This window comes from Tamandua tetradactyla, chromosome 1 (assembly GCF_023851605.1).
Source record: "Tamandua tetradactyla isolate mTamTet1 chromosome 1, mTamTet1.pri, whole genome shotgun sequence".
Taxonomy (NCBI): domain Eukaryota; kingdom Metazoa; phylum Chordata; class Mammalia; order Pilosa; family Myrmecophagidae; genus Tamandua; species Tamandua tetradactyla.
This window is the reverse complement of record NC_135327.1, coordinates 184,086,774-184,112,438: the sequence shown is the minus strand read 5'-3', so window position 1 is coordinate 184,112,438 and position 25,665 is coordinate 184,086,774. Positions and strand designations below refer to the sequence as shown.

At 44.2% G+C, this 25,665-nt stretch overlaps 2 protein-coding genes across 5 annotated transcripts in view; one reads left to right on the top strand and one right to left on the bottom strand.

Annotated features, from left to right (window-relative positions):
- On the bottom strand, positions 1 to 24,070 carry ADCK2 (aarF domain containing kinase 2). 3 transcript variants are annotated; one of them, XM_077147743.1, is made up of 8 exons: positions 22,707 to 24,070; positions 21,124 to 21,270; positions 13,719 to 13,847; positions 12,014 to 12,109; positions 7,637 to 7,888; positions 4,057 to 4,185; positions 3,173 to 3,226; positions 1 to 389 (listed from the first exon to the last, which is right to left on the bottom strand). In XM_077147743.1, the coding sequence occupies exons 1-8, from the start codon at positions 23,616 to 23,618 to the stop codon at positions 378 to 380; spliced, it is 1,731 nt and encodes a 576-aa protein (XP_077003858.1). In that variant the 5' UTR covers positions 23,619 to 24,070; the 3' UTR covers positions 1 to 377. The 3 variants fall into 3 exon arrangements, with proteins under 3 accessions (XP_077003858.1, XP_077003847.1, XP_077003839.1); XM_077147732.1 differs by having other exon boundaries at positions 1 to 429; positions 21,124 to 21,243; XM_077147724.1 differs by having other exon boundaries at positions 1 to 429; positions 22,707 to 24,069.
- The window catches only part of DENND2A (DENN domain containing 2A), a 153,010-nt gene continuing 151,196 nt past the window's right edge, over positions 23,852 to 25,665 (top strand). For both annotated transcript variants that reach the window (XM_077147700.1, XM_077147673.1), the window contains exon 1: positions 23,852 to 23,949. The gene's annotated coding sequence lies outside the window, so the exon portion shown is untranslated. The remainder of the gene's footprint in view (positions 23,950 to 25,665) is intronic.

Below are 25,665 nucleotides of genomic sequence, written 5' to 3'. Positions count from 1 at the left end.
TAAGGAAACAAAATAATTTTATTCTTCCTCCACACAACACTGTCCCAGAAATTTAAGTGTCCTTGACACCAGGCCCAGCTTGCATGACTGAAAGACAGGACCTTTCCCTCCCTTTACTTCCCCTAATAAACCAACACTTTTAAAAGAAATGCCTGAAACCAAATCAGAGTGGGAAAAAAGTGTGTGCCCTCCATACATCCCAATCTTCTAACATCCAAACTGTCAAAGGAGAGGCTGTGAGGTGCCACCTGCAGTTCTTAGGGAAAAGCCCACTGACGCTCCCTGCTAGTCAGGGAAGGATGCTGGTCCTTTAAAAAGAAAGGGCTTTGCTGTCTCCAGTATGTCCAGGTTGGGGTCCAGTGAGCGTCCAAGGCCCTCTAACACCATGACTGCAAACACAATTGAGGCAAAGTTACTCTCAAGCTTTACCTGAAATAGAAAACAAAAACAGTGGTTCTTTCTAGAGCCTAATGACACATAAAAAAATATCCTGGATAATCACTGTCTACTTTGGGCCTCTTCATGTGATTTCTACTGTCTACCCCACATTCTTCTTCCTACCCCACTGTTTTACCCCTACCGACTCCTCCACTTACCCATCTATTCACAGATATGCCAAAAACTACAAATTTAAATAAGGGTCATTCTTTAAAGTCTAAACTAGCCTTTTTAGGAGACCACACACAAGTGGATTTTCTGAAATATGACGGCACTTCCTCTTTGGAGCCAGGTTAATGATAATAGCAATTTACATGGATTACTCATTGTATCTTCAAAACTAATATCATTATCCCTGCAGTGTAGTTGAGTAATTTGTTAAGACACTAGGTAAGGAAGAGTAGAACCAGGATATGAACCTAAAAGAAGAGGAATCTCTTTTTCAAGTGGACAGGTCAGGAAATAGAAGGTTGACTCATGGAGAAATAATCTTTGTTAAGTATTAATGGATATTTGTCTCAATTAAAGACTAGAAAGCTGCTTCGGGTATCAGACAGGCTGACCCAGGAGAAAGTGGCATGATCATCATTATGATAGTTCCTGCCTGGAAGTGAGTGTGGACAGAGGCCCTTAGCCACACAGTGTGGGGGACACACGCCTTCACACAACCAGTAATGCTTTAATTCTTAAACTGAGTGGTCAGCTCTTGGGTGTTTGTTGTATTATCCTTTTTTACCTCGAGGTTATTATCAAGTATCTTATTTTAAAAATATTTAAGGGCCTAGTGAATATTTAATGCAATGTCTACATTAGGCCCTCTCTTTACTCTTCCATCCTGGAAATAACCACAACAAAGCAAACATTTAAGAAACTCAGACTTTGTGTCCCACAGTGTACATTAGGAATGATAAGGGCAGAGTAAGAGCGCTAGAGGCAGAAGAACAAAGTGGCTGGGAGTGGGGCTTGGTTCAGTCTGATGGTATCTGGTCCTGGCATTGCCTCTGGGGGCCATGTGTTCTTGGAAAGTTGTTTAGGTCTTCATGGCCTCAGTTTCCTCCTCTGTAGAAGAAGATGCATGGGTGCCTACCTTGCAGGATTGATGAAAGACTTCAACTGGATACAATATAGATATTCTACAGCTAAACTAGGTACCACAGTGCACTTAGAGTGGCGTTTGGGACTCAGAGGAAACTCATGGCCCACTGCTATACCACTGCCATGGTCTCACCTGGCCCTCCCAAAGGTCCTGTGGGCTTGGAGAGGCTTGCACAGTTGGTGGATGACTGGGCTGAATGTGAATCCTATCCACCTCGCCCACATCCTGTAATCTTAACTCCCAAGAGTTTATATATGTTCGTTTCTATTTATCTCCAAGTCAACTCCCTAGCAATGATTTAAGCTTTCTCCTAATTCTAAGGTGATATTTCAGTAGATTTTAGAATAGAATTTGTCAAAAGTTTGGAAAGTATACAGGCTTTTCACCAAAAGCTAAAAAAAAAAAAAAGAACAAGCCAACATAGGCTTTGGAGTTGGAGACAAGAGTTCAACCTTTGGCTTAGCCATTCACTGTCAGTATGGGGTAATTGCTTAACTTCTCTGCACCCTGGTCTCCTTGTGGCAGATAATACACCAGATAATATCTATCCATGGGATTGTCCTGAGATTTAATGAGATACTATATGAAAGGCACCTAACATAGCAACTCACAGATGGTAAACTATACAAATGCCAGTTATAGCCTCAACTCTTATCATCACTCATCTGTGGGAGTCCATCATCTACATGTTTGAGTTTTATCCCATGTACACTTGCTATTGATGAATGGTTTTGAGTAGCAGAAATAGTGCTAAACTGAGAGATCTGCATTGCAGAGCAAGTCTTGGTACTGCCTATTAGACCCTAACCTTGTGAACAGACCTCCCTTCCTCCACTGCAACTGAGGGTGCTGGACTAGGCAATTTTAAGATCCTTTCTGACTCTTACTTGTATGCTACAACCCTTGCTAAATGGCAGCCCTTCTCCATGCTGTATTTCATTATCATACTGTAGAACCTCAAGGGAAATGATGGGAAAGACCATGACTTGAGGACCCAATATTCAGAGGAAACACTTCCTTTCCTTGTCCTTAACAATTTCTACCCTTTGAAGGTAGTTGTAGTTTAGAGAGTGCCCAAAGACCCTACTCCATCATGAGAGGAAACAAGGCTAAGGTGCAGGACTGTGACACCATCTTCCTGCAAGGAACAAGAACAGCCAGGCAGAGGCCAGGACAGTCCCTGGAAGCGACAGGCCAAGAGGCTCCTCCCACCCAGGCAGACACCCAATCACAGGACTGTACCCCACTTAGGTGTAAGTGCTGTGTAAGCACAACTTACGTTACTACAACCACGCCAATGTGAACTGAGTAAGAAAAAGGCTATTCTGAATATATGAAAAACCTGAGCTAGACTGTTTTTACATTTTTTAAAATACATTTTTTCACATCTAATATCATATATTTAGATTGTACAAACTGATAGAAACACAGATTAAAAGTTGCAAAGGAAAGGTTAGATATCTACATTAAAAACAAAAACAGCATTTGAATGCAAATGGATACTGTTATTTAAAATGTTTTCAAAATGTGATCTCTTATAGAAGAGAAGTACCTCCCACTACATTTTGGCCACACTATCTTCCCCAGACACTTGACCAGCATACAGCATCCAAGCACAGGGACACTCCACAGCCTCACCTTGTGAGTCATCAGTAACTTAAAGACACTGGAGAGGAGGCTGGAAACTTGAATCTGGAAAACAGAATAAAGTTTTACTGCTGAGAGCACAGAGCTTTAGGAAAGTACTTCTTTCTCTTCTAGTTCCCTGTCCTGACCCCTTTCCTTTCCTAATACACACACACACATACAGGAGAACTCCAGAAAGGCCTATACATGCACCAATCCAAATTTCCATCTTAGATTTCAGATCACACACTTGTTTTTCAGGGCCACCCATCCTGTTTCAAGAAAACCACATTTGAACAAATGTCAAGTGTTACTCCACATTGCCAGGGGACTATTTCTTGTTCTGTCTCACTCCTGCTAATGAAAACCAAGAACTTACGAAGAAAGCCGTCTAATCTGTAGAACTGTGTATAAACACCAAAGTAAGGGGGTTTTGGTTCATGTCTGAATCAAAGACATGAATGCTAGCAGTGTCTGTTGGCTGCTAAGAGACCTTATGTCCCTGCTTCTTCCATGTGCAGCTGTGCTCCAGTTAAGAGTTGAAGCAGCACAACAACTACACCCAAAAAAGTGAAGGCTGCAATCCTGGACAAGCAAGGTGTACTATAGATAGCACTGCCATCGGAATCACCCAGAAGAGCCTGATTAAGGAGCCATCCTTTTGAGAACCAGGGATGTGAGTGGGCCTCTCAGGTCTGGAGGATGTGTGGAGGGGAAATGTATGTTTCTTTATCTACCTTAAAACGCAAATCCCTTGGAGACCTCTGCCCATATCATAACCTTAGACCTGAGATTTGCTGTGTCCAAGGGCAAGGGCAGTAAAAACCCAAAGGCTGTGAGGTAGGGCTCAATGCTCCCTGCCAGCATTGGCCCTACTCCTCCAGTGGCCTGCCCACCTTTTCCAGAGTGATAGTGTTTTTCCGGGCTTGGGTCACCAGGGCAGCCATCCCAGCCTTGAATCCCTCCACATCTCTACACTGGCTGGCCCGGGCATGATGCAGGAACAGCTCAGCCACTCTTTGGCCCTGGAAGATGCAAAAGAAAAGAAATTTAGCAAGGCCCACCACCCTCAAGCAAATATAAAACAAGATGATCTGTTCAAATTTCTGTCACATCTTAGTTGCTTCCATCCTCATTTCTCCACCATCTTGCTTTTAGCCACACTTCCTTTCTTTATTTTAACCCTCCAAAATCTGTGAGTTGGTAGAACCAAACCTGCCCTTTATTCAGCCAGGGTGAGGGCATTAGCTTGCCTCCTTCATCATCTGGGGCCACACAGGACCCTGGAGAAAAACCAGTCTTCTGCTTCTCATGCTCCACAGGGCACTACTACCAGTCAGCTCACACCCACACTCTCAGGCCACCCAGAGCTGCCTGCAGAGCTGGAATGGACAGTCTCTCTTTGTGGGCACTCTATTGGCCCTGAGAATTTCCCCCTCAAAGCTAATCCAGCTCTGCACTCCAGCTTTCCCTTTACTCCTCCATCCAGGATTTCCACTGATCAAAGCCTCCACAGTGTCTCTGAATGCTCAACCTAATGGTCACTATTGATGCCCTTTTGCCTCTCATGGCCTCAGCCCAGGAATTAAGCTTTTCATTCTTGGTCTGCATAGAGGGACACCTCCGAGCCCTACCTGCCACCATCCCTCAGTGTTCTACCTATGCCTAGGGAATACTTTCAAAATGGCTTCAGGTTCGATCTTTGGTTTGCCTCTCTGATGCTTCCTAATCAGGGATTCCCTTGAATTTTGCTTATCTTTTTTTTTTTTTTTTTAATATTTTTTTACTGTGAAATATATGTACAAAGAGGCAATAAATTTCAAAGTACATTTTAAGAAGTAGTCACACATGAGATTTTGTTGCTTTGTCCAGCGTGATGCCCCAATAAATTCCAGATGATCTGAACAGTGAATAAAAAATATTTGCAAAGTCCCCTTCAGGGAATGGTGAGAACAGGGGAAAATTCAACTTCCCCAAGTTGAATTCTTGATATTCTCACAAGCAGTGAGGACAACTAAAGCTATAGGCTGAGCCCCCAATCTTGGGGTTTGTTCATATGAAACTTAACCCTACAAAGGATAGGTCAAGCCTACTTAAAATTAGGCCTGAGTCACCCCCAAGAGAGCATCTCTTGTTGCTCAGATGTGGCCTCTCTCTCCAGCCAACACAATAAGCAAACTCACCACCTTCCCCGTCTACATGGGACATGACTCCCAGGGGTGTGGACCTTCCTGGCAACGTGGGACAGAGATCCTGGAATGAGCTGAGACTCAGCATCAAGGGATTGAGAAAACCCCTAAATGAGCTGAGACTCAGCATCAAGGGATTGAGAAAAGCTCCTCGACCAAAAAGAGGAAGAGTGAAATGAGACAAAATAAAGTGTCAATGGCTGAGAGATTCCAAACAGAGTCAAGAGGTTATCCTGGAGGTTATTCTTACACATTAAATAGATATCACCTTCTTAGTCAAGATGTAATGGAGAGGTTGGAGGGAACTGCCTGAAAATGTAGAGCTGTGTTCCAGTAACCATGTTTCTTGAAGATGATTGTATAATGATACAGCTTTCACAATGTGACTGTGTGATTATGAAAACCTTGTGTCTGATGTTCCTTTTATCTACTTTATCAACAGATGAGTAAAACATATGGAATAAAAATAAATAATAGGGGGAACAAATGTTAAAATAAATTTAGTTTGAAATGCTAGTAATCAATGAAAGGGAAGGGTAAGGGGTCTGGTATGTATGAATTTTTTTCTGTTGTCTTTTTATTTCTTTTTCTGAATAGATGCAAATGTTCTAAAAAATTATCATGATGATGAATATGCAACTATGTGATGATACTGTGAATTACTGATTATATATGTAGAATGGAATGATCAAAAGTTAAGAATGTTTGCGTGTATTTGGTGTTTTTTGGTATTTTAAAAAAATTTAAAAATTAAAAAAAAAAAAGTAGTAGTCACAGAACAGATTTCAATGTATGGTTCAGGTTACAGTTCCAGAATTTCAGATGTTTCCTTCTAGCTGCTCTAAGACACTGGAGACTAAAATATCAAATAATGATTCAATAATCACACTCATTTATTTAATCCTATCTTCTCTACTGCAACCGCTCATTCTCCCTTCTCTAGGGATATGTGAGCAATGACCATTCTAACTTCTTCATGTTGAAAAGGGGTGTTGACATTATGGGGTAAGGGGATGCAACTGGTTGATGCTCTTGGAGAAACTGGGAACTCTGAGTTTCAGGGTTTATCTGGCCTAGGAACCATCTGGAGGTTTTAAGTTTCTGAAAAATAAACTTAGTGAGTCAAACTTTTATAGAGTCTCAGACAGAACCCTGGTATTCTTTAGGGTTTATAGGAATACTGTTGGTTGGGGCTTGACATACCATGACAATCAGAAATATCTAGCTGAAGCCTGCATGAGAGCAACCTCCAGAATAGCCTGTCAACTCTATCTGAAATCTCTTGGCCATTGATACCTTATTTTGCTACATTTCTTTTCCCCACTTTGGTCAGGTAGGCATTATCGATCTCACAGTGCCAGGGCCAGTCTCATCCCTAGGAGTCATGTCCCACGTTTCCAGGGAGACTTACACCCCTGGACGTCATGTCCCATATGGGGGGAGGGTAATAATTTTACTCACAGAGTTGGGCTTAGATAGGCCACATCTGAACAACAAAAGAGGTCCTCTGGAAGTAACTCTTAGGCATCATTATAGGTAGGCTTAGCTTCTCCACTACAGAAATAAGTTTCACAAGAGCATTGCTTATCTTTTTTTTTTTCGTTTAGCCAGCTCCTTCTTTCCCAGTATATTTCTTGCTGGGTAGTTCTCCACCAGCCAGCCAGAATCATCCATGAAGATTCTTCATGGTCACCCTTGAGGTAGCACTTCAATTTGGCTCAACAGAGGTTTTTCTGAATCTCTTTCTCTAAATAATAATCCTCAGCCACTGGAGCCCCTCAGAATCACAGGGGCAACTCATATTCCCCAGTACCAGGGGTTCCCATATGCCTTCCCCTACTTTGAAAATCACTTCTCTCCAGCTTGCTTCTCCCCAGCTTGCTTCTCTCCAGCCTACCACCTTGCATCAATCATTCAATCAAGAAATGAGTACTCCTGGTGTCCACCCAGACACTTGCTGAAAAATGAAAAGAAACTACCAGTGGGCAGCAGCATTCAAGGAGACATTTCCCATTGTTCCAAACCATGAGCTGCTCAACTGGCCTCAGATACCAGCCCCAGCACACAGTAACTAGAGACCCTTTACGGATGGCTTTATATCCTCTCCTTGCTCTTTCCTTTCTCCCTCGCTTCCCTCTACTCTACCCATTTCCACCAAGAGCAGCTCTGGCTAATGTGGGGATTTTCAAGAATGCTGATGGTCTGAGAAGCCCCATAGAAAAGGCAGAGGAAGTTCCTGAGAGCCCAAAAGATTAGCCCCAATTCTTGTGGTCACAAGGTGCCTTACCTGTCCCATCACCACAGCTGTGAAAACTGCCCGGAAATTCTTCAGGTCAGCCTCCTGCAGCTTGGCCACAATGCCAGCATCCAACAGTACCAGCCGCAGAGGGCGGAGCGCAGGCATCGCAGCCACCACCAGCATGTCACAGACATCCTCCTGCTGCAGCTGAGCCTCCTGGTTCTTGGGAAGACTTTCGGCACCCTGGACCAGGATGTTCCCAGGGTGAAGGTCCGCATGGACAAAGTTGTCCACAAATATCTGGAAAGTGATCAGTACTACTCATGGCTAAGTCAGTCCTCACTACCCCATGACCACCAAGCCACAAAGCAGAAAAGGTTTTTGGGGTGACAAGAAGTTCCCAGTGATTTATCTATTACAATGGCAGAGAAGTGTACATTTTCATAAAGCCTCAGTGTTTAGATGTTGTCAATTCAGAACTAGTACAAAGACAAGCCAGGTTGAAGTTTTCAAAAGAAAAATTATTTTCAAAGGCAAAGCATTAAAAAAAAAACGATCATAAGCGTGGCCCCTCTCTCTAAACTAACTCAGCAGGTGAACTCACTACCCTCCCCACTATTTGGGACCTGACTCTCAGGAGCATAAATCTCCCTATCAATGCGGGACAGAACTCCTGCAATGAGCCAGAACCCGGAGTGATGAGACTGAGAAAGCCTTCTTGACCAAAAGGGGAAAGAGAAAAAGTTTCAGGGGCTGAGAGATTTCAGAGTCAAGATATTATCCTGGAAGTTATTCTTATGCATTATAGATATCCTTTTTAGTTTATGGTGTATTGGAGTGGCTGGAGGGAAGGACCTAAAACTGTCGAGCTGTGTTCAAGTAGCCTTGATTCTTGAAAACAAATGTATAACCATAAAACTTTTACAATGTGACTGCGTGATTGTGAAAACCTTTTGTCTGATGTTCCTTTTATCCAGATAAGTAAAAGAAATAAGTAAAAATAGAAAAATAAATAATGGGGGGTAAGGGGTAAAAAAAAATTGGGTAGATGGAAATACTAGTAGTCAATGGGAGGGAAGGGTAAAGGGCATTGCCTGTATGAGTTTTTTTCTTTTTACTTTTTCTGGAGTGATACACCGTTCTAAAAATGATCATACACAACTATGTGATGATATTGTGAGCCCTTGATTGTACTCACTGGACTATATGTGTATGAAGATTTCTCAATAAAAATGTATTTTTTTAGGCGGGCCGCGGTGGCTCAGCGGGCAAGAGTGCTTGCCTGCCGTGCCGGAGGACCCCGGTTCGATTCCCGGCCCCAGCCCATGTAAAAAACAAACAAAACAAACAAAAAATAATAAAATAAAAAAAATACTTTAAAAAAAAAATGTATTTTTTTAAATCATAAGGGAAATGGGGAGGGTCACAGTGGCTCAGTGGCAGAATTCTTGCCTGCCATGCCAGAGACATGGGTTCGATTCCCAGGGCCCATGCACAAAAATAATAATAATAAAAATAAAAATCAGAAGGGAAATAAAAAATCTAAGACCAAACTGCATTTCAAACAACTTTTTACTTGGTAACTTGAGAAGATAATTAATATGCTTATTAAAAATAATTATCTATTATTTAGAGATTCTCCTGAAACTTCAGTGTTCCATTTATTATTTTAAAAGTATTTTCTAAATTAAATTTTTCCTTCATACCTGAAGTTGTCTATATTAGTGAAATAATAGTACTACTGTCTGTGCACTGCTGCCCTTCATCTGTGCAGCAGTGAGAACACAACTCAGAAAATTCCTGGCATGCAGAATTGGGTGAGCAGGAAGAAACTGACTTTGAATCCACCAGGCAGAAAAGAAAGCTTAAGGGACCATGATGGACAGGAAGCCAGGCATGGCTCTGCAGAACAGGAAGTCACCTCTTATGAAAGGTCACCTTGGTGGTCAGAGAAACCCCAAGAATTTTAAAGGGAGCATGAGAAGGGAGAGCCTGACAGAGGCACAGGGCAGGGACCTCAGCCCAGCCTTCCCTCTCCCCTTTTTCTGACCCCTATCCCTTGTTGCTGCTGTGACACATGGCCATAGAGATTCTCCTAGTCCAGAACCTGGCTTTCACAGAGGTCAGGGAGGCTGCTACTATGGTGTACACTGGGAACTGGAGAAGCCCAAGACCTGCACCCCTGCAAAATGATGGCCTCACCAAAGGCTGGGCTTCTTCTTCCTCAGAGAAGCTAGAGTCCTAGAATGCTGCTGTCAGCTCAGCCCCCTGAGCTTCATTTTGCCATTCTTGGTTCAACGCAAGCTGGAAGTCCCTCATGATCTCTCCATTCCAGGGTGCTGCTCTATGCTGCTTCTTCCCTGGCTACTTCCCCACTGCACCCATCCCCACCTTCCCATAGTGCCCTTTGGAGTCCCACTAATGGTGAGCAAGTCCTCTTCCACTGAGCCACCACTATGCTGGCTTAAATGAAAGCAGGTTCTGTCCCTACAACCTCAACTCTCCAGGAGCCTTTCAGCTGGGGACTGCTGTCTCTCCACAACCATGGACTGTAAGATCAGAGGTAGAGTCAGAACCTTCCTCATTCCTCAATGCCAGCTTCAGACTCTCGTGTACCCCCCTGCCTTGTAGACCCTCATTCAACCACCCACCACCCCCCTCTCCATGAGGCCTGTCCCTGGGAGCAACTGGCTCACAGCCTCCCCAGCACCCTACATATGCTGCAAGCTCTCCAGACTTCCCCATCCTGCCCTTCACTTCTGTTCTCAACTCAAAAATCCTTCACCCCTGCCCACTTTACCACTCTCGTGGCTGTGTGCCATCTCCACCCTAATGGCTCCCTCTGATTAAATCCATCCAGTGGCCCCCTTCCTCACCACACACCTGGCTCCTTCTGACCCCAAGTCTTTGTCCTCAAGACCTGAGATCTTTGGGTGCTCTTCCTCCCTATCCAGCCTAGACCTTGACTTCCATCCCTTCAACTGCTCTCTTCTGTGGCAACCACCAGAAAAACGCCAGGCCTTGAACAATTTAAACATCATCTTTGCCCTCATCATGCAAGTTTCTAACCATGCTGGGTCACTACTATTTCTCCTAATGATGACTAACATTGCTTAGTGCTTACTGGGCTGAGGTCCCTGCTCTGTGCCTCTGTCAGGCTCTCCCTTCTCATGCTCCCTTTAAAATTCTTGGGGTTTCTCTGACCACCAAGGTGGTCCTCAGGGGGGCTGAGCTGAATTATGAATATCAATTCATTTAAATTCCATGGCAACCCTATGAGGAAGGTACTTCTGATCCCCTTTTGACAGACAGAAACCTGATGACAGAAGTTGAGTAACTTGTCCCAGCTAGTCATCTCAGTGGACGGAGGTTGAACCCAGACAAGCCCAGCTCTGGCGTCCATTCTCCTAGCTACCAGGTGCACTGCAGACTGGCAACACACTGCAGGGTGCCTCCAGTGCCAATGTGGCTCTGACACTGCCTGGCACCTCAGTCAGCTCACTCTTAGTCATGAAGCAGCAATTTTAAACCTCCCTGTTCTCTTCAAACCTCTTCTTCTACTACCCTGTCCATCCTGCCTCAATCAGTGGGAGTACTTCTTAGTTCCCTTGAAGAAGCAGAAACCTACCCTTGGGAGCTCCTTCAAATTCTGTCCCAACACCTATAAGATGTTCTGTTTTCTAGGCTTTCTTCCTTCCCTTTATTTCAAAGTCCCTCAATTCTCTGTTTAGGGTAGGACTGGGATCATCCTGTGCACTGTAGGATGTTTAGCAACACTGCTGGCCTCAACCCCCTAGATTCACACCTTCCCAAGATACTTTGGTGACAAAGTATCCAGACATTAACAAATGTCCTCTGGGTGACAAAACTGCCCCTGGTTGAAAACCACTGTCTAACCCCTATGGAAGAGACAACTCCTTCCTGACACAGGCAAAGCAATTCCCAAATGACCCCTACTACCCTGTACTTGCTCCTATATATCATACTTCTTTTCTGCTTGTCTCCCCACTGAACAGTAGTTCTGTGGACATTGTAATCACACCTGTTTTGCTCACTGTTGTAAATCCAGCACTTAATTCAGTGACTGGCACATAGGAGATGCTCAGTAAATACATGCTGAATGAATGCATGAATGAATGAAGTAGCATTTGCCATCTAGCTGTTTGTCTAAAGTGTATGCAGCTTGGGCAGGGATTGGGTCTTGCACAGTGACACAGTGCATGCCACTGAGAAAGGGCTTAATAGAAAGTGGTAGAATGACAGTCTTGATAGGCTCAGCTGAATCTAGAGCAACTTGGAAGTTGGCAGCTTGCTGCCTGGCTCTCTTCCTACTCACAGAGCTAAGTGGTGTCTCAGCCATTTCCTGGCACAGGCCCTTTAACCCTGTGCTGGGCCTGAGCATCCACTCTTGGCTTATTAGCTTACCATCTTCAGGAGTACATGGATCCCCAGCCGTGCAATCTTCCTTTTCAGGTCAATGGGAATCCCTGACTGCTGGTAACTAGACACAGGCACACTCGCCTTTAAGAAAGATCAGAGAGAGAGAGACTTTACCCTGGAAAGCCTGGTAAAAACTGCCCTGCTCTTTATCCCCAAGTGACATATCAGCATTGCCTCTTCCTTGAACAAGGAGGCAGTAGGTAAGAAAAGTTTTACTTTTCTTATAACCTCTTATGAATCTGTCACCTGTATGTTCATTTTAACCTATTTACATTTTTCTTCTATAACACTTCTCAAAGGAAAACAAGTCCCTTAAGTTTATTAAAGAAGAAGAATAACTGACTCTGCTACTGACAGGTAAGAGATGTTGTGATATCATGGAAAAAAGAGAGCAGTCAGCTGCAGGAGAGCCAGGTTCTGATCAACAATTAGCCAATAGGGGCATGGATGAGCTTTGTGACTTTGAGCAGGAAAATGGAAAAGAAAAGGAAAGGGAAGAAAGAAGAAAAAGGAGCACTTCATATAGGTTAGTTTCTTTAAGTTTCAAAATAATCCCTTTTGCCAGTGTGAAGCTATTGTGTATGCCAGAAAAGGCCATGTCCTTTTTAAGCATCCCTGTGGGAGCAGACCTATTGTGGGGGGGACCTTCTGATTAGGTTGTTTCAAGGTGGTCTTAACCCTTCAAGGTGGGTCTTAATGCTTTACTGGAACCCTTACGAGAGAACAAAAGGTAGAAATACCAAGAGAGCTTGGAGAGAGAGAAACACCCAGAGAAGCAAACAAGAACCCACAGAAGGTGAAAGAGCCAGAACCTGAAAGCAATGAAACCCAGGGGCAAAGGACCAGCTGATGCTGGCCATGAGTCTTCCCATGTCATAAAGCAACCCCAGATGCCAGAGGCCTTTCTTCAAAGAAGTGATCATCCTGCTGATGCCTTAATTGGGACATTTTCATGGCCTCAGAACTAAATTTGTAAACTAATACATCCCCATTGTAAAAGTCAACCCATTTCTAGTATATTGCATTCTGGCAGTTTCAGCAAGCTGAAACACCCCTTGTGATAGATGTTGTTATCCAGTTATCCATAATTTACAAATGAGAGAAATAAAGCCCAGAGAATTTAAGTAACTCACTCAAGGTCACACAGTAACACTGGGTTCATGTTACTACCTTGGATATCATTATCACCATCTTAAAAAGGAAGCTGACTATGCCAGAGACCCAGGTTTGATTCCCGGAGTCTGTCCATGCAAAAAAAAAAAAGGAAGCTGACTAGGAGATTGCAAAGGCAAATGACAATGACACTAACATTTGTTGATCACTTTCTACATGACAAGTACGTCGTTGAATGCCTTTTGCATTCAATACTTCACTCCTGTGACAACTCTATGAAGTAGGAATTATTGTCCCTATTTTACAGATGAGGAAACTGAGGACACTCAGCTACTAAAAGCGTAGAGCAGACTTTCAAACCCAGGGAGTCTGAGACCATTCCCAGTAGTGCCTTCAACCACCTCACTCTATTGCCTCCCACCCTTTCATTAACCCTAACAAAATTCCTCACAGTTTTAAGACAGTAATCACATCCTCTCACAGCTTTTGTCTCTGCATGCTAAAGCCTTAATGTGGAGTTGTAATGGGACCAGCTGTGAGGGAAAGGCACAGCCAGGTGAAGCTGCAACACTCTTACTTCGTACGTTTCCACCAAGACTTCTCTGGTGATAAGGGGACGCAAAGGGGTAGGGAATTTGACAGAATTCACATTCAGGAAGTTGTCCTGGAAATGTTCTAGATTCCGGGCTTCATAACGCAGGTCAATCTACAGTGAAATGGAGAGAAAAGATGACAGGACTGTCTGGGCAGAAGAAAATCATCTGAGATACCAAAGAGCTAATAAATCAAGAGATTCACCCTGCCTTCCCCACCAACTCTTCCTGCATTATTCCCTGAGAAACTTGGGAAAAGACATTCTGTGGCTGAAGCAGCCCCAGAAGTCCCAATTCTCCAAATGAACTTCCCTAAGCTATAGACAGCAGATACCCTTACAGGATATGGGCTGTGCTGCTTCTCTGCTATTTCTTCTCTGCCCCTCCACTAGTCGGGCTCTCCATCCCTTTCCTTCTATTCAGGTCAACATGCCATAGTCACTTCCAACACAAGGCTGGCTCTGCCCTACACCCCACCACACTGCTCTCACGAAACTCACCAATGGCCTTTCATTTGCTAGACTCAAAGGACCAGTTTCCATTTTTATCTTAATTAACCTCTCCAGGGCATCCAGTACTGTTGATGACTCCATTCTTGAACCACTCTGCTCTTGGCATCTGCCCCTTTCCTGCCTCCTGGTTCTACTATTCTCCTCCTACCTCTCTAACTGCTCCTTCTCGGTCTGTTATCCTGGCTGTTCTTCCTCAGTGTGCCCTATAAGTACTGATCTAAGCTTCTGCCCTTGTTCTCCTTCTCTATCCCCTCAATCCTCAGCTAATGCCTCCTGATGACAGGATCTTGATCTCTAAATCAGATCTCTCTACCAGTCTCCAGACTGACATATTCAATGACACGAGGACATTTCCCTGTGGAAGCCCAGAGACTCCTTAAACTCTATGCCTAGAGTTTACCACCCCCCAACCAGTCAATCACTTGTCACTTGCAGGTTATCGCTTCTCTTACCCTCCATATCTAATCAGTGACCCAGTGTTGCGTCACCTCTACCTCTCTACCACTTCTCCGCCCTGCTGCTACTTCCAAGATTCATACCCACGCAACCACTCATCTGAGCCATAAAAGAGGTGTCTCGCACCTGAGACTCAGAATTAGAGCTCTGAAGCTATGGAAGTCAGCAGCATCCCATACAGGTACTGTTTAAAAAGTTGAAAAACTGATCAGACTTCGAGTAGATATATGAATGAAGCTGATCTAGATAGGACTAAGGTAAATCAGACTAAAGGGTAAAGGATGATATGATCCATATTTTAAAACTTCAACTTCAGTGTGAGACCAAAGGGAGAGATGTTTATTTGGTGCAAAATTTATATTTTGGGTAGTGTATTTCCCAATTTAACTTGGATGGTCAGTTTGGTTGAACACTATAAGTACATGGGATCTTGAATAGGGCATGAGCTCTTGCTAGTTTGTCAGGTTAGTGTGATGTCCCGAAGAATCCCAGAGTAATTTGGGCAGTGGATCAAGTATTTGCAAAGTCCCCTTGGAGGACTGGAGAAAAAGAAGTAAATATTCAACTTGCCCATTTGGAAACTTTCTGATATTCTAGCAAGCAGTGGGGACAACCAAGTCAATAGGCCAAGCCCTTGATCTTAGGGTTCACCCCTATGAATCTTATTCCTGCAAAGGATAGGCTAAGCCTACTTAAAATTATGCCTGAGAGTCACCCCCAGAGAACCTCTTCTGTTGTTTAGATGCGGCCTCTCTCTCTAAGACAACTCGGCAGGTGAACTCATTGCCCTCCCCGCTACGTGGGACATGACTCCTAGGCATGTAAATCTCCCCGACAACGTGGGACAGAACTCCTGGGAAGAAGCAGGACCCCGCATCATGGGATTGAGAAAGACTTCTTGAACAAAAGGGGGGAAGAGAGAAATAAGACAAAATAAAGTTTCAGAAGCTGAGAGATTTCAAACAGAGTTGAGAGGTTATCCTGGAGGTTACTGTTATGCATTATATAGATATCCTTTTCTAGTTTATGGTGTATTGAAATGGCTGGAGGGAAATACCTGAAACTGTTGAGCTGTGCTCAGTAGTCTTGATTCTTGAAGATGACTGTATAAAGATATAACTTTTACAATGTGACTGTGGGATTGTGAAAACTTTGTGTCTGTTGCTCCTTTTAAAATCCAGGATATGGATAAAGAATAAATAAATAATAAGAGGGACAAAAGGTGAAATAAATTGGGTAGATGGAAATACTAGTAGTCAATGAGAGGAAGGGGTAAGGGGTATGGTATGTATGAGGTTTTTTTATTTTCTTTTTATTTCTTTTTCTGGAGTGATGGAAATGTTCTAAAACATGATCATGGTGATGAATACACAATTATGTGATGATACTGTGAGCCACTGATTATATACCATGTATGGAATGTTATGTGTGTGAAGATTTTAAAAAAAAAGAGTCATCTCAGATGGGCGCCGAGCCTCCTATCTTCCCTCTCTCCAATCCATCTGCCTAAAGAATGAAGTCTAAATTCTTCGGAATGATATCCAAGGTGGATCATGATTTAGCCTCTGCTTCTCTCCCTAGTCATCTCTTGTGGTGTTGTCCCCTTCCTCTAGCACCCACAGTTCTAACTTCACCCATCTCTGTATAACTGCTGATCATCCCCATTGTCTGATGCTTCTCCCTACCCTTTGCCTTCTTGACTCTCTCTGCTTTGAATATTATTCCCCCATTTGGTCCAACTACTATGAATAGAGTGAACACTACTCATCTTTCAAGATTCAGCTCAAGTCTAGGGGGACTTTGCCCTCAGGGTAAAATGACCACTTCTCTAGAGCCCCAACTGAACCTGAAGATACTGTTATTGTAACTCTGTAAGACTTTATTTGTAAGTATTTATATATCAGCTCTCCTCTACCTGCTGTATAGTCCTTAAGGACAGGGAAATCTCATTCATTTTCTTAGTTCACCAACTTCTAACACAGTTTTCAATAACTGATAGATGAATTTATGAATGAATGAATAAAAGAGAGAGAGAGAGAGACAGACACTCAGGAACAGATAGATACCCAGGCCCACAACTCTAAGGTTTCCAGTCTGGAATATGATGGGACTACTGAGAGCTATAGACAGGCTGGCAGGAAGAGCTGATTTTTAAGATAATATGGGCTAAGATATAGAGATTTGCGTTTGAAGAGAAGGGACTCCGTGATGCCTATCTGGACTTCTGGAAGGAAAACTACATGAAGCTCACGTAGATTATTCAGGTAGAACTAAGAGTAATCAATAAAGAGAGAGTTGCTGGGACGGAACCCACTTTGTCTGTTTTAGTTTTCTTTGCATGAGCAAAACTGTACTACTCCATAAGATAAAGCAATGCTTTCTGAACATTAAAATGCATTGCTGATCTCCTTTAGAAAATGCTTAAAAGAAAACAGGGGCCTAGATTGTAAGCTCTTATAGCAGACACATTTAGTCAGGAGTGGTAATTATTATATCTGGATTTTGAGACGCTGTTTTATATATCTATAACCTGTATTCAGAGACAAGAATAAAGCCAGTCAGGTCAGGATTAAGGCAATTCAGAACACAGGGGTAAGAAGACACTGTCTATATTTTAGAACTGCATCTAGTCTTTGAGACCATAGGAAGAAAGATTTATTCTGTCCAGAAACTAAATTTTCTATAGTATATAATCTAACTCAACCTGTCTGGACAGCTCATTTGAACAAATGAAACACAGGGAGTCCAGAATAAGAATGAGGGCCTATAATCCTATACATTTAATGCAATGCCTGGATACACCCTAGAATATATGGATGTAGCAGATAATCAAAAAGTATTGGCAAAGTCCCTTGAGGGATGGGAGAAAAAACATGGAACTATTATTACCATCAGGGAATCCCCTGATACTGTGTCAAACATTAAGGACACCCTAATTAATAGGCCAAGTCCTTGATCTTGAGGCTTACTCTTGTGAAGCTTATGTAGGTAGCAAAGAAGCTTAGTCTACCTATAGGCATGCCTAAGAGTTACTTCTGGAGGACCTCTTTTGTTGCTCAGATGTGGCCTCATACTCTATAAGCCCAACTCTGTAAGTGAAATCATAGCCCTCGTCCCTACATGGGACGTGACATCCAGGGGTGAAAGTCTCCCTGGTGGCATGGGAGATGATTCCCAGGGATGAGTCTGGCACTGGCACCATGGGATCAATAATTCTATCCTGACCAAAAGGAAGAAAAGAAGTATAACTAATAAAGTGTCAGTGGCTGACAGAGTTCAAATAGAAGCTACCCTAGAGGTAGCTCTTATGCAAGCTTCAGTTAGACATTGCTACCTATCATAACTTGCCAAATCCCAATCAAAACCATTCCAACCAATCCTAAAGAACACCTAAGGCAATATATAAGATTCCACAAGGATTCCATGCATAGGGTAACTTTCTAGAAATCTACAACCTCCAGATGGGTCCCTGGACCAGATAAATCCTGAAACCTAGAGGGCCCAGCCTCTCCAGAACATCAGCTAGTTTCATCTCCCTACCCCATATCATCAGCAGCCCCTTTCAACATGAAATAGTTAGAATGGCCATAGCCCAAATACCTCTAAAGAGTGGGATAGAAAGATCAAAGGTGATGGTGGAGTTATACAGAGAAGGTAGGGTTTAACAATCGAATATGATTGCTGAATCATTAAATTGATACTTCTTTTATCTCCAGTATCTTAGAGCAGCTAGAAGTAAAAACCTAAAATTGTGGCATTGTAACCCATAACAAACTCTGAAATTTGTTCTACAATTAACTGTTGTGCTGTGCTTTGAAATTTATTGTTTTGTATATATGTTATTTGTATTTATGTAACATGTTTTGTAAATACGTTATTTGTAAATATATATATCATGTGTATATATATATATATATACAAAAAAAGAAAAAAGCCAATTGTGATGATAAAAAAAATATTTACTCCTTCTAGCCTCCTATACTCTGGAGCAGTTAGAAAAATTTGAGATGATGGTATGGTGGCCCACGACAAACTCTGTCCTGTAACTACTTGTTGAAGAATGCTTTGAAAACTACTGCTTTTTTCTTTCTTTGCTTCATATATATGTTATATTATACAATTTAAAAAGTTAAGAAAAAAAATATTAGGCCTAAGAGTCACCCCTAGAGAACCTCTTTTATTCCTCAGATGTGGCCTCTTTCTAAGCCAACACGGCAAGCAAACTCACTGCCCTCCCCATTTACGTGGCACATGACTCCCAGGTGTAACGTGGCTGTGTGGGACAGAAATCCTGTGATGAGCTGGGACTCTGCATCAAGGGATTGAGAAAACCTTCTTGACCAAAAGGAGGAAGAGAGAAATGAGACAAAATAAAGTATCAGTGACTGAGAGATTTCAAACAGAGTCAAGAGGTTATCCTGGAGGTTATTCTTAAATATTATATAAATATTCCCTTTATAGTTTATGATATGTTGGAGTAGCTAGAGGGAAGTACCAGAATCTGTGGAGCTATGTTCCAGTACTCATGTTTCTTGAAGATGACTGTATAATGACATAGCTTTTACAATGTGACTGTGTGATTGTGATAATCATGTGTCTGACACTCCTTTTGTTTAGGGTATTGACAGATGAGTAACAAATATGGATAAAAAATAAATAACCAGGGAACAAAAGTTAAAGTAAATTGAGTAGATTGAAATACTAGTGGTCAATGAGAGGGAGGGGTAAGGGGTATGGTATGTATGAGTTTTTTCTTTTTTATTTCTTTTGCTGGAGAGATGCAAATGTTCAAAAAAATGATCATGATGATGAATATACAACTATGTGATGATGTTGTGAGCCACTGCTTGTACATCATTAATAGAATGTCTGCATGTCAAGAATGTTTGTGTGTTTGTTAAAGCTTGACAATAAAAATATTAAAAATAAATAGTAATAATAAAATGCATCCCTGAGACTTAAAGCCTTAAATCAGAGGGTATAAATAAAGACTTGGCACAATGCCTCTGAAAAAGTGCCAATTTCTGTGCTGGTATGAAAGGATGTATGTACCCTAGAAAAGCCATGTTTTAATCAAAATCCCATTCGTAAAGGCAGAATAATCCCTATTCAATACTGTATGTTTGAACCTATAATTAGATCATCCCCCTGGAGATGTAATTCAATCAAGAGTGGTTGTTAAACTGGATTAACACACCATTTGGGTGGGTCTTGATTAGTTTACTGGAATCCTATAAAAGAGGAAACATTTTGGAGAATGCAGGAGGTTCTAAGAGAGTAGAATGACATAGCCACAAGAAGTAGAGAGTCTACCAGTCAGCGGCCTTTGGAAATGAAGAAGGAAAATGCCTCCCGGGGAGCTTCATGAAGCAAAGCCAGGAGAGAAAGCTAGCAGATAATGCCATGTTCACGATGTCCCTTTCCAGATGAGAGAGAGAAACCTCGACTGTGTTCACCATGTGCCTTCTCACTTTAGAGAGAGAGACCCTAAACTCCATCGGCCTTCTTGAACCAAGGTATCTTTCCCTGAATGCCTTAGTTTGGAGATTTTTATAGCCTTGCTTTAATTGGGACATTTTCTCGGCCTTAGAACTGTAAACTAGCAACTTATTAAATTCCCCCTTTTAAAAGCCATTCTGTTTCTGGTATATTGCATTCCAGCTAGCAAATTAGAACAATTTCTGTACTGTACAAGGAGCCAGTGCTGATGCTTATAGAGCCCTGACCCTCCCCTCTCCCCCAACATGTATTTGCCAAGTCTGGCTATCTAAACAAGAATCCTGGATCCCAAGGGTCCTACACAAGGAAGAAGTCCTTGTCTACTCAATTAGCCCTGGGAATAAAGCAAAACAAAGGCACACTGTGCTACTTTGCTACTTAGTCTTCTCACCCTGGAGGGCAGCCATTAATTGTGGCAGATAATGCTATATGTTCCACTAAAATCATTTCATTTTCCTCCCAGGCACAAAGGAAGACTATTTCCCAAGTCTCCTCACAGTTATTCTGGGCCATGTGGTTAAGCTCTGATCAGCAGGCTGTGGCAAGAAGTGATGTTTATCACTTCCAGGCCTGGCCTCAAAATGCCTTTATGATTCTCCATGGTCTGTCTCCCTATTCCGCAGCAACCCTACTTGACATATACTGTAGATGGCGGTGCTAAACTTGGGAGGAGCTTGGGTCCCTGAATAACTCAGAGCAGAGCTCCTTTTCTCTCCCTCATTTGTATGGAACTTTGAAAGAAACAAGAAATAAGATTTGAGTGTTCCTTACTGTATCAACTAGCATTACCTACCCTTGACTAATAAACCACACTAGCTGTGGCATACTAGGAAGTTAATCACTCATTCAGCTTTTGCTAAGCAGCTGCTAAAGGCAGGGAACTATGTTACTGCTACTTACAACAGAAGGAAAAAGAATTTACCTGTTGGACCATGAGCTTCTCAAATTCCTCCACAACTTCAGGCAAGCTAAGCCACTTGACCCCTGGCAAAAGTCCTAGGAGTTGGCTGCCAATCTTCATCAGCAGCAGGTCCATATGCACCTGAGAGAATAGGCCAGGGTGCAATACCTGCCCAAGGAACCATGAGATAAAAAGAGGGATCAGGGATGACACATCTCAACCTGATGGGGCTGGGTCCCACCATCAAAGCAGCCAGGCTGGTTTCTCATCAGAGCAAAAGTGAAACAGTCACAACACCCAGGATGCTCCTGCTTTCCTCATTCCCATGCACCTTCCTCTGAGAAGCTCGGGACAGCACCTCTGCACTGCACTTACCTTTGATAGAAAGAATAGGGAGGCTTTCCTTTCAGATACACTAAGTTTGAATCAGAGGTTTTCAAATGTTATAGAGTATATAAAAGTCACATTGGGGTGTTGGTGAAAACGTGGACTCCCAGGCCTCCTCCAAGACTCTGGGAGCAGGACCAAGAATCTGCATTCTACTGAGCTCACCAGGTAACTCTGAATCAGGTAGTCAGTTACTAATGCTGCAGCATCACAGAACTCTAGCAGGGACATGCTGAGGTGGGATGCAAAGAGCTTCAGTTTTCAAATTCCAATACTGCAATTCATTGGGCATGCTACTCAAGCTCTCTCAACTTCATATTCTTGCTTTTAAAAAATGGAGATCCATTTTTACCCACACCTCAAATCCTATTAAGACTAGAATGGGGTATAAATAGATAAAATGCCTACCTCAAAGTTATCTTATAAAGATTAAAGAACATATATGGCATGTCCTGGTACAAAGCACACATATAGTAAATGATACCTTTCACCCAGCCACTCCTTCTGTCTTTTACAGACTTAGAGGAACATAGAGATATTCTGCTCAGTGGTTTCCAATTGTGCCTGATAATGAGAAGCACTAGCAACATTTATAAAAATTCAGGTCCTAGGCCCCTCCCTTGGAAAGCATGATTCAGCAGGTATAAAAGAGAAGCACCCTTGGGAGGATTTTTTACAAAAGGGGTAAGAGAGCTTGGGGGTATCTGTCACGTGTTTTAGCCAGCTCCCCTGGGGACATAATGAATGGGGATGGAAAAGTGTTGTGACGGGAAATGATGGAGAACTGAGTGGCAGAGGTGAGTGGAAATGAAGAAATAAGGAAACCACTTCTGTCTAAAATGTGACCACCTCCATCGTGGGTCCACCATGACACATCTAACCAAGTTTGTTTCCGATTTATCCTTACCCCAGGGTAGCATGTGACAAGGATGATGGTTCCTTCACGCTGAGAGGCAGAGAACTTCAACTCTCCTCTCTTTCTTTTATCAGTCTTTTCACACCACCACTCCCGCAAGCCAAAAAATAAAACAGCTTGTACATAGTAGGCATTTAGATATTGGTCAAGTGAATAGAAATAAATGGAAGGCAATGTCGGGGTGATTGCATGGGGGCAGGGGAGGAAAAACTTGACCTAGGACAGCTCCCAGGGTTAGGTGAGATTTTCCTTGGTTTCTCAGAGATGGGAGTGGCCAGGTGAAGATACCACAAGCACTTACTTTCACTGCCACAGGGATGAGGTGCTGTAGCTCAGGTCGTTGGACAGGGTATGAAGCCTGAGACACGGCATTTGCTCCAACCAGGTCAGCTTTAGGGAAGAGTAGCTTTTCTAGGAACAAATGGTCAGCAAGACTTCCTTCAGGCCTCCACCCCTTTCCAAAGTATCCAGAGACATTCCAGGCTCCTGGGGAGGGCTGCAGGTTGGAGGCCTTGAAAAGTTTCTGGAGGCTGCCATTCTCCAGGAAGGCAGCACTGGCATATGCTTTGTATACTTGGGCTACACAGCCAGAACCTAAAGGTTCCTGATTCTCAAAGCAGAGGACTCTCCCCCAGTTCTCTCCAAATGCCTGCCGGAGGAAGTGTTCAGTGTGAGTCCAAGGGTGAGGGGTGACTTGGACATGCAGCTTAGAGAACTGGACACAGAAAGCCTCTGAAAAGAGATCTCGCCGGGTGCTGGCCCACTGACCCAGTTTGATGTATGTCGGGCCTGAGGTCTCTGTGGCTTTCAGGAGTAGGTGGAACCAGAGGCTGGAGATGCTGGGGGCCAGGTAGGTGAGAGGGTAGAGGAGAAGAAGGGGAAAGAATTTCACTAAGAGAACCCCAGCCCGGAGGCACATACGGAGGTGCAGGAAAAGGCAGCATAGCAGCCCATCTTGGGAGACTCTCTCCGCTGACCTATTTTCATCGAGGTCAACCCAGCCAGCCCTATGCTGACACAGGCTCTCAGGGGACCCTTCACCAATGCTCTCGTGGGCCGAAATGAGCTTGGGTAAAGTGCCCAGCAGAAACCAACAGAGTCTGGCATTATGACAGCACCTGGAAGGTCTTAACAGGCCAAGTCCCTTTCTGAGCTCAAAACACCTTAGGTGTGACAAGTACACCCTGACAAAGAAACGCCAGGGGGTCATCATCCTCTCTCAGAGGTCCACTGCCTTGGCTACTTGGTCGACTTAAGGAACAGCCATTTATGTTCACGCTTTCGACAAAGCTGCGATGAAACCACCCAAAAGGGGGACACCTGTGCAATTCGGCGATGCTCAGATCCTATTTTCTTTCTGCAGTCTAAGCCCAGTCTTGCTCCTGTAGAGTCTGCCCTGGCCGCAGGAGGGGGCCGGCCGCATCTGTCGCTGGCTCGCCGGCGACCCCACGGGTAACGCTGCGTCTCCCTCCCGCGTACTTCGCCAGGTCCTACGCCCCAGACCAGCGGAGCCTAACCGCGGGTGGATCAGAACCGAACCTTCTGTGAGAGCGGGAGGAGCCATTAGAGACCGGAAGCCAGGCCCGGGGCGGGGAGGCGATCCGCGCGCACTGGCTGCGAGGTCGCCGGGGCTAGGCCCGAGCCAGTCGAGGGCGGGGGGCGCTGAGGCCCGGAAGCTGAAGGCGGAGGGGAGCCGGTAGCGGAGGGCCGAGGTGGGCGGGCTGAGCCGGGGTGGGGGTGGGCAGGGCGGGGGGAAGAGCAGCGCGGAGAGCGGGGGTGCGCGGGGCCCGCGAGGCCGCGTCTTCCCGGAGCGCCCGGCCCGCGCGCCCGGGCCCGCCCCTTAAAGCCGCCGCGGCGCAGACGGGGCAGAGGCTCCGGGGCGCTCGCGTCCTCGTCCTCAGAAGTAGCCTGAACGTAAAACGCGGAAGCGCCGCCCCCCGCCCGCCTGTGAGTCTGTCACATTTATAACTGTCATCACTACCCAGAGAATGGAAACGCTGAAGCACACGATTACTCGAAAGCAGGTTCTGAACACAGGTCCGGGTTTTCAGCTGAGAGTGGCTCGCAGGACCTACCTCACAGGTCCTTGGAAGGCTGGGATGGGGCCGGGTGGGGTCTCCCAGGACTCACTGATTTGGGGATTGTGCCTGGGGAAAGGAAAGGCCATGTTCATTCATTCAACTAATACTTAGCTCGGAAAATATTTTTTGAGTTCAGTCTAACATTTTTTGAGCTTCAGTAATAGGTATTGAGCTAGGCATTGTGCTGGGCGCCGGGGAAGGAGATACACACACATCGTCCCTCACAGGCTAATCACTTAAAGAGGAAGACTCAAGAGGGCGTGCTTGTGCAATTTCAAAATGTGGAACCGACGGCGGGAGAAATGAAGAGCAGGAAGCATTGATGGGTGGAGCTTTTTTGGAGAGCATGGACAGTGTGGGCCTTGTGGGGGAGGCAGTATTCCAAAGCAGAAAGAGTAAAGTCCTAAATTAAGAAAGAGCTTGGTGTGAGCTTTACAAAAAACAAACATAAGCAAGCAAACAAAAACAAACCAACGCCAAAAAACCTTGAAGGACCAAAGGGAGATCAGATGGGTATGGCGAGCAAGGCAGAAGAGAGATGGAGCTTGGAAGTCAACCATCACAGCCATTGAAGGGCCGGTGGTACCTGTCCTACAGCCCATCTTCTCTGCTTTTCTAGATTTCTGAGGCTCCCTGTCCTGGGTTACCACATCCACATACTACATATAGAGCAGCCTTCCTCTTCGTGTCAGTGAGAGGCTTCCCCGGAAGTCTCGTCAGGGGAGGATCTGTGGGCCTCACAATTCCCCTCAGAAAATCTGAGGGCCCTCTCTGGGGCCCTCCAGAGAGACATAAGGGCAGAGTCCACGTCCACATTCTCCCAACTGAAGTGTGATTGCCACTGGGCGGGGAAGTATGGGGGCCTGAGCTGCTGATACAGAAAGACCTGGGGGGAGTGGCCACTGGCTACTTCTACATTAACGAACAATCCTTTTCCCATTTCTGTAAGATACGCTGCAGACCCCTTTGCAGTTCCCAAGGCAGAAGTCATACTTACCACCACTGGTTTGAGATATGACCAGCCATTCATTATCCCCTAGCTAAATTTCCTTCTGATTTATTTACCCACTCTATTCCAAAGATGTGTAGAGTATCCTTGTATATATGTGGTTCACCAAAAGGCTTATTGAGGACTTGAATGGGAACCAGAGTCCTAAAGTTCTAATTCCCCCTAATTAA

Bases quoted from the DNA above. Each gene is read 5' to 3' on its own strand.
- ADCK2 (XM_077147724.1), bottom strand. From the start codon at position 23,618: ATGATGACCCCCTGGCGTTTCTTTGTCAGGGTGTACTTGTCACACCTA. The intron at 4,186-7,636 runs GTAAGGCACCTT...TGCATCTTCCAG, and splicing joins CAGCTGTGGTGATGGGACAG to GGCCAAAGAGTGGCTGAGCT. The intron at 430-3,172 runs GTGAGGCTGTGG...TTTCTATTTCAG, and splicing joins AGTTACTGATGACTCACAAG to GTAAAGCTTGAGAGTAACTT.